This window comes from Centroberyx affinis, unplaced genomic scaffold, assembly GCF_046629955.1.
Source record: "Centroberyx affinis isolate AG114_WGS23_722 - 3 ecotype Tasmania unplaced genomic scaffold, CSIRO-AGI_Caff_v1 ptg004433l_1, whole genome shotgun sequence".
NCBI lineage: Eukaryota > Metazoa > Chordata > Actinopteri > Beryciformes > Berycidae > Centroberyx > Centroberyx affinis.
In genome coordinates this window covers 15,118-28,624 of record NW_027282107.1, presented here as the reverse complement: position 1 = coordinate 28,624, position 13,507 = coordinate 15,118, and the positions used below count along the sequence as shown (strand labels likewise).

The following is a 13,507-nucleotide window of genomic DNA, read 5'->3' as shown; positions in this document are numbered from 1 at the left end:
GTACAAGTATGTCAAAATTGTACTTAAGTACAGTACTTGAGTAAATGTACTTAGTTACTTTCCACCACTGACTATACCCCCGTGGCATAACCACTGTCACCCCTCTAAACAGCACAAAGGAAAGTTACATGAGATTTTTTATATTGGCAAATGATCAGATCATTTTGTTTGTAGACATCAACATTTGGAGGCAAAAAGGCCTGAACAATTGTGATGATGTATATTCTTGTGTTTCATATCAAACAGACTGGTTCCTATGGAGTGCCTCCTCTTTTTGCATTCTTTATATGGAATGGAAATAAAGTAACGTTGGTTCAGTACGTCTGTAAATCAGGAAGCCCTCCCTGATGAGGATGTGAGACAGCTGAATAGAGAAAGGCTGTCAGTGGACTCAGCCTCTACTCATTTGAAGCAGTGGTATAAAAAAGGATGGTAAACTATCTGCTGTTACAATTACTTCCATAATCTCTATGGAGTGCTGTCAGGGCTAAGGAGAACTGTCAGTTGCTGGCTCACCAAGGTTTTACCAAGAAGCACTTCAAGCCTTCACTTGTGCCACCTGCCCTCTGGCTCTAATACCTCCTCCCACTGCAGCATCGGCAACAGCAGCAGCTTTAGCCAGCTGGGAGGTTACTGACATCATCATTTGTGTAATTTAATTATCTAGCTCTAATCCAGGTCTCTCTCAATGTACCTCTCTGTGTAATTTCCAAGAACAGCTGGAGAAGACCACATGAACAGCTCATATTCAGTATGCTATTTTTTTTTTTTTGCTGCTGCAACAACACAGATTCCCCAGCCGATCATTAAAGTTTCATCTCATCTAGTCTTAATTTTTAAAACCCCTATGACAGCTTATGTGTGTGTGTGTGTGTAATTATTCTTCAATAGCCTCTTTTAGGTAATATTCAAAACATAACATTAGTTTATCTTTATCACAGCTCTGTTGTCTGAATTCCTTTGCTCACACTGCTGACACTGAAGTGCTAAAAAAAACAGTTGTAAAATACAAGAAATAACATGTTGGTGTGCACAGGATCTGACAGTAAGCACATGGGTTCCTATTCCGGACACTGTGATTGGTTGTTTTCTTCTGTCAGTGACCGCGACTGGTCGGTTTCCCTGCCAGTCACGTAGATTGGCAGTCCCCCCCGTCAGACACTAAGGTCGGTTGATTCTCCTGTGGGCTAACGTGATTGGTTGGTTCTCCTGCCTGTCAAAGCGACGCCGCGGTGATGAGGTTGTTGTGGTACAGGCTGTCCAGCCCACAGCGCTAAGGAGCGGCGACGAGACGGCTGAGGAGTGACAGGGCGATATCTTTTACATGATTAAAACGCTAAACGGGGGCGAATACGCATACCGATTGATAGAAACCTATCTTAAGTAGCAAGTCCGTCATGGAGTCCTATGACATTTTAGCTAACCAGCCTGTTGTGATTGATAATGTAAGTATGATGATGTCATTCATCCACACCCTAACCGAGGCCGCTGGCTAGTAACGTTGGCTAACTGTTAGCTTAGGTATTGTGTTATGGCTAACAATGTCTGTGGAGGATATCGGCCAACCTCACTAAAAACGGCAACAACGGCCAAAAATGTTTTACAGTATGTATCAAAAGCACCGTTAGCATTGCACTAATGCTAACCTTGCGTTTCTTAAATTGTCCAGCCGCAAGCAATAGCTAAAGCTTTCCATTGACCGGCGGGTAGCTAGGAGGTTTGTCAGACCACTAACGTTAGCCGTTAGCCAGCTGCTGTAAGCTAGTTCTTGCCATTTAGAAGGCTTTCGTCTGCTCACAATGCTAACTAGCTAACATTGCGTGCTGGGAAGGTTGCAAGGATGGAAGCGTTAACCTGAGCCATTGTCTCTGCAGGATACAGACTCATTGTTTCCCCCCAGTAGCATGTAGTTTTGCATTTGGCACCTGTACGTTGCGCCACACGGGTGGCGTTACAATCAAATGAATGAAATCAGCACACCATTTATGTTTTTTTGGCTGCTGATGCCGGCTCCTTTTATTTTATGTCAGCCATAATGCTAGCAACATTAAAGACAATGTAATTTTTGAGAGAGAGCAGACATAGGGCCCAGTGACTCTGCTAGGAGACAAGGGAGTGAGTATTAATGTTAAGAAGTAGGGCTGGTGACTGCTGGTGGCCTCGGGCTGTGTCTTGTGACCTCCCTCTCTCTCCTTCCCTCCCTCACACTCTCACTCCTTGTTATACACACTACTCAGAGTGTGAGGCATTACTAACAGCCGTTACCCAAAGCCACTATCCATTCCCCACTGTCTTATCCTTCTCTCCTCAGGGTTCGGGGGTCATCAAGGCTGGTTTTGCAGGTGACCAGATCCCCAAATACTGCTTCCCCAACTAGTAAGTGTTCCTTGACCTTTCCCCACGTTTCCCACAGGACAAAGATAACAGGGATCATTTGTTTGACACGTTGTGTTTTGCCTAAATATGCATATTTGCTTGTGTTTGACGGTCTGTATTTGCGTCTGTGATACAGTGTGGGCCGTCCCAAGCATGTGCGCGTGATGGCAGGAGCCCTGGAGGGAGACCTATTCATTGGACCCAAAGCAGAGGTACCACACACTGCTCTCTTTCTTATTCACATCTATAGTCATATGAAGGGATTTTTATCTAACTAACATCAGGATCAAACAGTGAGAGTGCATCCAGATACTGCTTTGAATGTATGTTTCTAACAGAGCCCAGAGACACTTTTTTTTTTTTTCCAAAAACAATATTGCTAACACAACTCAGAACTTCAAAGCTCACCTCCGATAATCTAGGATGCAGTAGAGTTGTTTTAAGCTGTGCCAGTGAAATCACCAGAAAGATGCCTAAAATGATAAACTCCTTTGTTTGTACCCTTCAGAAATATTCTGAAGTTCTTATATGAACACAAAGCAAGATTCTCTGTTACCAGTCTCATTGTGGAGGACTAAGACATTTGGAAGGTGTCTTTGAGGCTACCACATGTGAAACAATAAATCAGAAGATATGAAAAAGCTGAAAGTGCATTTTTAGCATAGCATTATCTTAAAAGTTTTATCTTTTTGACCCATTTCCTTATCTTTTTTGTATGCGTGAAATGTGCTCGAAGTCTTTTCAGCATCTTTTTAAGGCTAGTTAAGCTCAGGGTGTATAGTCTCCCTAATGTATATTTATATACACATGGATTCACAATGAAGGGTTAGGGTTAGATATGGGAGAGATGTGATTCCACTATATCATGAAACACTTAAATCTCAAAATCCATGTAGCTGAAGTGTCTCGTAAAAGAACAAAAAAACAAGAGACACAAATAGAAGCATAACAAAACCAAGAGACAAACGCAAACTCCAAGAAACAGTGTGTGTGTGTGCATGAGTGTGATTCCCTCATTATGGCATGAAGCTGAAAGTACATAAGTTCTTTAGTGCTACAAATCCATTTAGTAATTTCTTCTTTATGCATCACAACAGAATGGTTGCGGAACTTTTTAAAGCTGATACTCTAGAGTATTGTACAGATACACTGATTCACCAAAGACGTTTTACACTTGATTCTATACTGTACTGTTCAGTTTGCAAGGCCAGCATAGAAACCGGTGCACATCAGCTGTGGACAATATATAACACACTCACTAGTTAGTGTTCATAGTTAAACTATCAGTCTGGTCAGTCAAGTAATGCCAACTCAGAAAATGAAATGTGCATAATACCTAGCATTGCGCAGAATATAAATATAACATTCATGAGATAAATAACATTTCCAGTACTTTTATCAGTCTGCTCAGTCTGTGTTTATGGGCGAGCTGGGTGTCATGCAAGTTCCTTGGATAAGACAGAAGATATGCAGGGAGAGCTATTTATGTATTTTCAGATTTGGGCTACACGAGTGCTTAAAGGACAATCCCAGCCTTTTTTTACCTGGATCCTACTTTACCGTCATTTTCCATCATACTGATTGATTCTGTGCAAAATCTTGTCTGCTTTACTATAGAAGCTACTTGCTGTATGTCTTGCCTACCTTGGCGTGCATCTCTCCGATACAGTCCAACAGGGCCAGTTGGACACTCTAAAAACCAGCCCCAAAAGCCCCCAAAGCATGTCTTTTCAACACATTGATTGTGTTGTAATGTAATACAACATGTTGGTAAATATATGTAAAATTATCTAAAGTCTTACATTTTCTCATACAGTTTTGGTGCTACCTTGGCTGCTGCTTTAGCACTTCCTTGTTTACTCTTTACCGGCTGCAGCCGCCTGTGTCAGTGCACTGCAGCTTCAGCTCCAAATGTCAAGACTCACGCCTCTTTTTACACTCGCTCTTCACTCAGTTGGGTAGAACAACATTTTTTGCATGCCTCTGCTGTGTAAAGTAGTGCAAAAAAAGTTCATGGATGAACTGGGTGTTTATTTATTTATTTATTTGTTTATTTAGTGAATAATCTTTTAGTTCATATTCTGGATGAAATCTGCTATGGAAATCTGCTGTTTGTTGGTTGTTTTGGGGTTCTTCTGTAGGAGTTTTTGATAAATGATGTTGGCATTTTGGCCTGCCTGCCTTTTCATTTTAATAGAATGGCAAGTGGAAGTTGTTTTTATATGTTGCTAGCTTTAAGTGTAGGACTAGGCTGCTGCCTTATATCAACTTAACATAAGAGAAACATTGCTGACATTGACATTAGCCAAATACAATGCAGATATGCAGTTCAGCAACCTACAACCTACTTACATTGATGTATTTATATGTACATCTAACCCAAAATGAATGATGTCTGTGTTGAACTATGAAGGGTCAGCAACACCTAATGTATGCAGATTGATAGGCTAGGGTGTGTGGCATTTGGAAATTCAATGAGAGAGGTCCTGTAATTTCAATCATTATGACATGACTGAACTGGATCATGCATAGCATGACGGTTTGTTTTAAACTAGGTTATATTATTAAACAAAAAAGCCTAATGCTTTTCCTCAAAATACTGCTATGTTCGCTCCGCTTCCACTTCTAGATATCACACATTGAAAGTGTTTGAAGTGCAAACTTGACTCTAGTTGGAACATGATGACATATAATTACTTAACAGTAATTGTATGTCAGTTATTTAACAGTCAGTATAATTACTGTTACTGACAGCTGAAGAAAATATTCAAAGTAGGATCATAGTTTGATGGGGTGTTTTTTAAGAGGGGAACTTTGGGTCACTGCCTACAGCAGTTGGCAGTGCAGTTCTTGAAGCATGTGATCAAATGTTCATTTTCTACACTCTTTCCAAAGAGACTGGCATCATTATTAGGCCTTATTTACATATACATTAGTACTGCAGTAATGCAAGTTTGATTATTGCATTTTAGCTGCAAAGAACAAATTGGTTTTTGGTTTCTGGTTTACTTGCCATTGTCCATTTAAGCTGTTGGCAGTGTTCATTTCCAACGTATTAATTTCTCTTCTCTCTCACCCCCTGTCTATATAACAGGAGCACAGGGGCTTGTTGTCAGTGCGGTATCCTATGGAGCATGGGATAGTGAAGGACTGGAATGACATGGAGAGGATCTGGCAGTATGTCTATTCTAAGGAGCAGCTGCAGACTTTCTCTGAGGAGGTGAGATCCTCTCTTTTCTCCCCTCCCATTCCTTTATGCCACACAGTCATAAGGTCTGGTGTTTTGCAGATATGATATTCAAGTATCATGTTCTGTATCTTTTCTCTCTTTGTAGCATCCTGTACTGCTGACCGAGGCTCCTCTCAACCCCAGCAAGAACAGGGAGAAGGCTGCAGAGGTGTTCTTTGAGACCTTTAACGTCCCCGCTCTCTTCATCTCCATGCAAGCTGTCCTTAGCCTGTAAGTGCTCCATGCTCTGTCTGAGCGCTAGATACTTTTATGGAAAAATGGCTATTAATGGGTATGACCTACAGTTTCTAGTATTCACTCGGTATCCACTTTATTAGGTACACCTCCCGGTTGATGCATATTCCTACAGACATTGAATCATGCGTACATGAAACATAAAATGTAAAGTATATTGTTTGACTAAATGTTTGAATGGGCAAGATGGGATTTAAGCCACTTTGAATGGGGTATGATGCAGTTGTAGGAGAGTCCACCCGCCCCCACCCCACCCCGCCCCGCCCTTTCAAAACAATGTTATCAAGTCAGACATTACTGCTAGGAATAATCAGACTCAAAATACATTTAAGATAAGGTCGACTGTACTGAGTCACCCTCTGATGCGCTTGGTTGCTTCACTGGCTGCAGACTCGAGTGAGACGATCCTGAGGAGAGATGAGGAAAGGTGCAGGTGCGCCTGTGAGGCAACACAGCCTGCGCTAGTGTTGACAGTGAGTTGTGTAGCCTATAGTTAACGGTGCCATAGTTGCATTCCGACCTCCTGCCTCACAGCCTTGACTGCATAATAGCCTAGCCTACTTGGAGAAACCATTTTCGGCAAAAAAACAAAATGTTTTTAAAATGTTTTCAGTCACTCAGAACATGTTGATGTTGAGAGAGGTCAGGGGAGAATGGCAAGATTGACTGAGCTCAGTACAGCAGGGCGTCTCAGAACACACAACTCACCGAACCTCGAATTGGATGGGCAGCAGCAGCAGAAAACCATGCCAGGATCCACTCCTGCCAGCTAAGAACAATCAGATGAAGCTGCAGGAGACACATGATCACCAAAATTGGGCAACTGGAGAGTGGGAAACTGTTGCCTGAATCCTGATTTTTGTTGTGACATGCTGATGGCCGAATCAGAATCTGGTGTAAACAACATGGATCCACAGCCTTCACCTCTTTAGATAAATACTTCCAGCCGAGTAATGCTCCATCGTCTCAGGATCGTTTCAGGAATATGACAATTGCTGAATCCAAATGTCCGGACTCTGGACTGGTGGACCGAGCCTTCTTGGACCAAGATCCCTGTGGAACATTTCCAGCACCTTGTTGAATCCATGCCATGAAGAACTGAGACTAGGTGTACCTAATGAAATGGATACTGACTGTATAGTTGCGTACAGGCATGTGATGTGACCGTCCTCTCTCCTCCTGCAGGTATGCCACAGGCCGCACCACCGGTGTGGTGTTGGACGCCGGCGACGGCGTAACCCACGTCGTGCCCATCTACGAGGGCTTCGCCATCCCCCACTCCATTATGCGCGTGGACATCGCTGGCCGAGACGTTTCCCGATACCTCCGCCTGCTGCTACGCAAGGAAGGCTACAACTTCAACACCTCCGCAGAGTTTGAGGTTGTCCGCACCGTCAAAGAGGTATGAAACGGGTGACAGTGAGGGGGGGTGGGGGGTGGGTTTGCATTGATTTGTGAGGGTAAAATTTTGAAATGGGTACCTAAATGTCTAACCAAATGGGTTTATGTGTCCAACTCTGCAGAGGGCCTGTTACCTATCTCTCAATCCCCAAAAGGATGAGACTTTAGAAACAGAGAAGGCTCAGTATGTACTCCCTGATGGAAGCACATTAAATGTGAGTATGACAAACACTCTTCTGTTTGATACTGTCATTCCTTTTTAACAAACCGAGACACAACCCACCCTCCTAACTCCAAACCCTGAATCTTTACCCTCCGGCCAGATCGGTCCCGCCAGGTTCCGTGCTCCAGAGCTGCTGTTCAGGCCCGACTTGATAGGGGATGAGAGTTCGGGCATCCACGAGGTCCTGGCCTACGCCATCCAGAAGTCCGACATGGACCTCCGACGCACCCTCTATTCCACCATAGTACTGTGTGGGGGATCCACGCTGATCAAAGGTTGGTGTGAAGTGCCGCTAAAAACATTTTCTTACAAATTATATGAATCGCCTCCTAAAAGGGATGCACCCGGATCTGCACGCAATAATATTCCCGTGATATTACTGGGTCATGTGTGTGTGAAGGGGGTTTTACGGTTGCTGACCTCAACAATGCTTTAACGGTTTTGCTTCTCACAGGTTTCGGGGAAAGACTACTAACTGAAGTCAAGAAGCTTGCACCCAAAGACGTGAAGATCAAGGTAGGCCTAGCTCGTTTTGTTGTTGATGTTAATTTGGCTGGACTGAAAGATTCTCCCTATTATTATATCTTATCTCCTGGTCTATATCATGAATGTCAGTGATATTCAACTTCTTATTATGAATGCTCTGTAAAGATATGTGTCTCTGACCTGTGGTTGTTTCCTGTCCAGATCTCTGCTCCTCAAGAGAGGCTCTATTCCACGTGGATCGGGTAAGAATTCCTCTGCTGTTTTTTTTTTTTATATTGCGATACGTGACATTTGATAACAACGGTATTAACTCGGCGGATCCCTCTGCCCTCCCCCTCCCCTCCCTTGTCTGACTGTAGCGGCTCTATCCTGGCATCGCTGGACACCTTTAAAAAGATGTGGGTGTCCAAGAGGGAATACGAGGAAGATCGAGCACGCGCCATCCACAGGAAGACCTTCTAATCGGGGGCAGGTGCACCGCAATCGCCCCCCCCCCCCCAGAACTGCCCTCAAATCTCCCCCCCGTCATACTGTTGGAGACTCCCATATTACCTAGCTACCTGCACCAGTCATCTCCTGGTACCTCTGCATTATCCCTTATTAAAACCACCCGCTTCTGATCTACTGTCGGCCTACTCCTTTATCCCACCACCCAGATAAGTACACACGTTTGGGTGTGGCAGTTTTCCCAACCTCCTTTTTCGTTTGGCTGTCTGTTGCCTCCCCCCCCCCTCTTCTCCCCTGGTGTAGGGCGAGGCGACGGCCCGCCGCCACCCTCTAACCTCCCCAACATTCACATGCAGAGGGCTGCCGGGGCATCTCAGAGCGTCAGCACCGTGGACTCTCTGCTACTTCTCTTACTACAGGCCACGCTATACTATAATCTAGTCCACTTTGAAGTATTCATATTGCTCTCTTGCCTACGCAGCCCCGTGCGGCGTAGAATATCATCAACTGTCAATGAAAGTGAATGTTTTTTGCTACTGTAGAAAGTTCCATTCCAAACCGAAGAGATTGATTTTTCTTCTTTAAAGCTGTCGTCGCAGTTTTAAAGTAGCCATGTGATGTCCATTTTATAGTCACTTTCTTTTCTTTCTTTTTCTTTTTTTTTTCTTTTCTCAGTTGTTGGATTAGCTTGTATGGATCAAAGGTTTTAAGTGCTATAGCAATATATAGTGCTAGTTTTGGTGGGTTAGCTAAAAGTTAAAGATAACCACTGTATTGTGTGTGGCCTAAACTGCACAACTACAATCTTAGCGCAAAGTTATGCAGTGAACGAAATCGTCAAAATTGATTTAACTGATTTCACCTCCTATTATCATGTTTATCATTACCAAGGAAATGTTTTAACGTGTACTCGACATCCCATCTTTATGTTGATGTGGCAAATGTACAGTATGTTCATTTTGTTCGCTGTGGTTTTCTCTCAGTTGACGGGATTAAAATGAAGTATAGGAAATGCCTTGATGTTGGCACAGGATCTCCCCTTGAAATCCACCGCGGGGGAGGTTCCACGTTTACAATCGTTGAGATGCACACTTAAATATTTGCAGTTGTCGAGTGCAGCCTTCAATTCGTATGATAAAACGGTTGTCCACTTTGCCCCGATTGTCTATTATCAGCTGTTTGCTTTACTCAGTTGCATGTCAGTTAGTTGTGTACAGGTTAAGATACCCACAGTCAGCCACAAAGACATGGTGAATTATTATTATTATTTGTTTTTTTTTAATTATTTTATCCCCTGGGCTGGTGTTTGTGCTCTGGTTAGCAGCAGTGACCGGGTGTAGAGGCCAGGCTCTGGAGTCTGGATGGCGAAACACGGAGATGGCCACGGAAATCCAAGACGGCCGACCATTAGTGTTTCGTACCGTTCTCTCTCCCCCCCCCCCTCCTCTATGTACTAGTAAAAAAGTCTGGGTCTTTATGATTTCCCTGCATCTCGATGGCAGTGAAGGGGTCGCGTCCAAACCTGTGTCCGCCTTACTCCTGTGCGTCTGCGCCGGAGCGTCCACATCTGCTTTTGGGTGTTTTTAAAAAACAAAAAAAGGTTGTAAACTTCATCAGCCTTGTGTACAGTGGAATGCTTTTCAGAAACAACCACCACGAAGAAAAAAAAAAAAAGATAGGATAACAAACTAAAAATGTACAAAACTGTTTATTCAAGTGTTTGCTTTTACTTTTCGTAAAATTCAATATAATAAATAAGTTAATGGCTGCTGCTTGGGTGTCTCGTCCTTCGTTTCATATCTCTTGTTAGACTTTTATGACTGAGAGACTCATTCCACTCAGCTTTTGTTCTGTTTGCTTAACCTTTGGTTGTGTGACTGGTGTTCAAGCAGGCCATCTATCTCTAATACCCACTGTCAGACTGAGCAGTGATGATCCTGAAGGGATGGGGAGGGGAATTGTGACAGATTGGAGCATATTGTATCCTGTATTCTGTTAAGTGTCACTGCAGGGTGGGATCGGGAGCAGGGGTTTTTCTGTTCATGTTGCCCCAGTGTGAGCATGTAGCAGTCATGCAGTATGTTTGCCCACCACCAGATGGCAGTCTTAACTGCGTAAAGGCAGATAATGTGACGCAAGAACATACATTGGTCTCACACTCCTGTTTTACACTCTAAATCCAAGGGGTTTTACTGAAACCGTAAGAGACGGCCACATAACAACAGAACTGTCTTACTTTGGGGAATTTGTAACTTAAACTGAGTGTTGGCTGGGGGGGGGGGCAGCAGCTCAGACAAAGTGAAATTACACCAGATGAATGTTTGTATGTTATGATCGAACAAAAAGACAACACCAATAAAAAATTGTTGTATTCCTCATGCAACCTAACTCCCCTACTTTTTCTTAAACCTTAAGATCCCTATCATTGACTAAATGATTGCAGTATCTACAAACACATATGTGTGTGTGTATTCAAAACATGTACTTAAACGCTACACCATTTAGTTTTGGAGAGAAACTCCTCTAATAATCACTTTGAAATGTTCTGCAATGACTTCAAAGCTTATTGCATATCAAAAAAAGAACATTTTGAAGCAAAGAGGAGCAACAGGTACAATTCTTGGCAAGATCATGCTTATTGATGTTAGGATCATAAACTTTATTGACATTTTACTACACGGTACATCGTTCATCACTTCTGTATAGATCTTGTAATTTGTGCTGGACAACTCTAAAAAAAAAACAAATTTCCTCATTGAGTACTACATGCAAACCTTTGTGTTTGACAGCATGTGAGCTTGTTAAGAGTCAGAATGTAGAATTCAAAGATGTCGATGGCCAAAGAAAACACAGGAACAGTCTAATAGATGGAAGTTAATGGGACCACAGACAGGCTGATATCTCAGCTGTAATTACAACAGAACAGGACAGGACAACAAATAGCCAATAGGTCAATGAACTGGCAAGATGTAAGATTACACAGGATGCCCACTGATATCATCAAGTCTTTAGGCTCCTGAAGAACTGCAGCCTAGACCGGTGATTCTCAACTTTTTTCATATCAAGGACCCCTAATTTAGTCCACATTAGGGCCATGGACCCCCATTTGATGAGACTTTTTCTCTCTGACCTAAATCTGAGAATATTTTTATTGTTAGATATGACTTTGTCCAGAATTCCACGACTATGTGTATTGTAGGTAGAGAGATAACAGAGAAAATATGATCAAAACAGTCATTCTTCTACATTCTCTAATTGTGTTCACTTCTTGTAAATGAAATAACGGTGAAGTTTAACAATTCATTTGCTGGGGACCTGCTGGAACCCCTCCAAGGACCCCTTGGTGGTCCCCGAACCCCATGTTGAGAACCACTGGCCTAGACAATGAGGTGTAACGGCACACCCCACCCCCAATTTACCTAACTTCATATACGCATATACTTTCAGTTGATGTATTTAAATGGATTATGTGACAATGGCAAAAAAAACCTGTTCATGAATGTGCAGATATGCTTTGAAAGATCTCTTTTTCTCCTTGGAAATACAAATGACATGTAATTTTAGAGCTGTGCCGTTCTTGGTACCAGTAATTTGTAACAGATGTAGAATCAGAATTGAGCTGCATGGCTGCCTCAATGTACAGCAGCTTCCACAGACTGTCACCCCCGAGAAGGAACACAGCATAACACTAAAATCAGTCATCGAAACCCAAAATAACCCCGAAACCTGGTTGGTTTTTTGGAAAGGAGATACAGAGTGTTCCTGGCGGTGAAGAAAGGAAACGTAGAGTTCGGGGGGGGAAAGAAGATCCGCAGCGAGCGAACAGTCGAAAAGTTCCCTTCCTTATAAAATATTAAGTTGGCACATCTTGTTTTTTTTTTGTTTTTTTTCTTTAAGCAAAATAACCGCATGAATTATGGAGGAGTTATCAGATAAATATCAGAGAGCACCACAGAAGAAATGATGGCTCGGGGGCGACGGAACTACAGAGGAGGAAGAGGGATGGAGTGAAGATCTGAGGAAAAAAAAGGAAGCGAGCAGGTGGGAGAGAGAGAGAGAGAGAGAGAGGCGCAGCGGAGAGGAAATTGAACGGAATCCCTCCAATTGTGTCATTCTCCGCTCCCCCGTCCTTGGAAAATTGAGAAGTTATTTAGCAGTCTGTGCTGATCACATGCGCAGAGCCGTGGAGAGGCACAATGACACGTATCAGAGACAAGAGATCAACCATGCTCTCTAATCTTTTCCCTTGAGTGTGGCCTTGAAATTCGCAGGAATTATGGAAAAGAGAGGGTGGGGAAATCAGTGAGCTGTACTACACTGATTCTCAACCTTTTTCACATCAAGGACCCATCATTTAGTCCACATTAGAGCCACAGTAGGACCCCCATTTGATGAGATTGTGTCTCTCGGACCCAAATCTGAGAATATTTGTATTGTCAGACATGATTTTGATCCAGAATTCCATGACTATCTGTATTGTAGGTAGAGAGATAACAGAGAAACTATCAAAATAGTCATTCTTCTACATTCTCTAATTGTGTTCACTTCTTGTAAATGAAATAATGCTGAAGTTTAACAATGCATCAATTTGCTGGGGACCCCCTGGAACCCCCTCAAGGACCCCTGGTGGTCCCCGGACCCCACGTTGAGAACCGCTGCTGTACTAAAAATGACTTTAAAGTTTATCCAAAGTCCAGGAAATACACCTAGACAAGTGATGATGTGCTCAAGTATTGTATTATTATAAAGTAAATTGTTGTATATACAAACACTGACCATAAATTTGACCTATGACCCCTAGAATGCAGTTACTGCACTTTGCCTTTGTACCACCTGATGCAACTGTATGGCTTATGCAAAGGCAAAGTGCAGTAACTACCAATATCTATGTATTAGTAACATTTTTGTTGTTGTTTATCTGTTTCTTGGAAATGGTTTCAAACCTATTTCAGCAGTATTCAATGGTTTCACTTATTCATTTTTATATAAAACAATATTTATAAGTGTACAGCTGAAATAATCCAGGTATTGCTTCGCCGATACGAAACAGCTAGTTCATTAACAAGATATGGGATGGATGTGGGGGAAGA

The 13,507-nt window shown here is 42.7% G+C and overlaps 1 protein-coding gene across 1 annotated transcript; it reads left to right on the top strand.

The window, feature by feature from the left end:
* Positions 1-1,281: 1,281 nt before the first annotated feature.
* On the top strand, positions 1,282-10,739 carry actr1b (actin related protein 1B). The gene is made up of 11 exons (XM_071543992.1): positions 1,282-1,445; positions 2,312-2,376; positions 2,513-2,588; positions 5,471-5,596; positions 5,712-5,836; positions 7,046-7,262; positions 7,384-7,476; positions 7,585-7,759; positions 7,939-8,000; positions 8,172-8,212; positions 8,330-10,739. The coding sequence occupies exons 1-11, from the start codon at positions 1,398-1,400 to the stop codon at positions 8,430-8,432; spliced, it is 1,131 nt and encodes a 376-aa protein (XP_071400093.1). The 5' UTR covers positions 1,282-1,397; the 3' UTR covers positions 8,433-10,739.
* Positions 10,740-13,507: the final 2,768 nt, after the last annotated feature.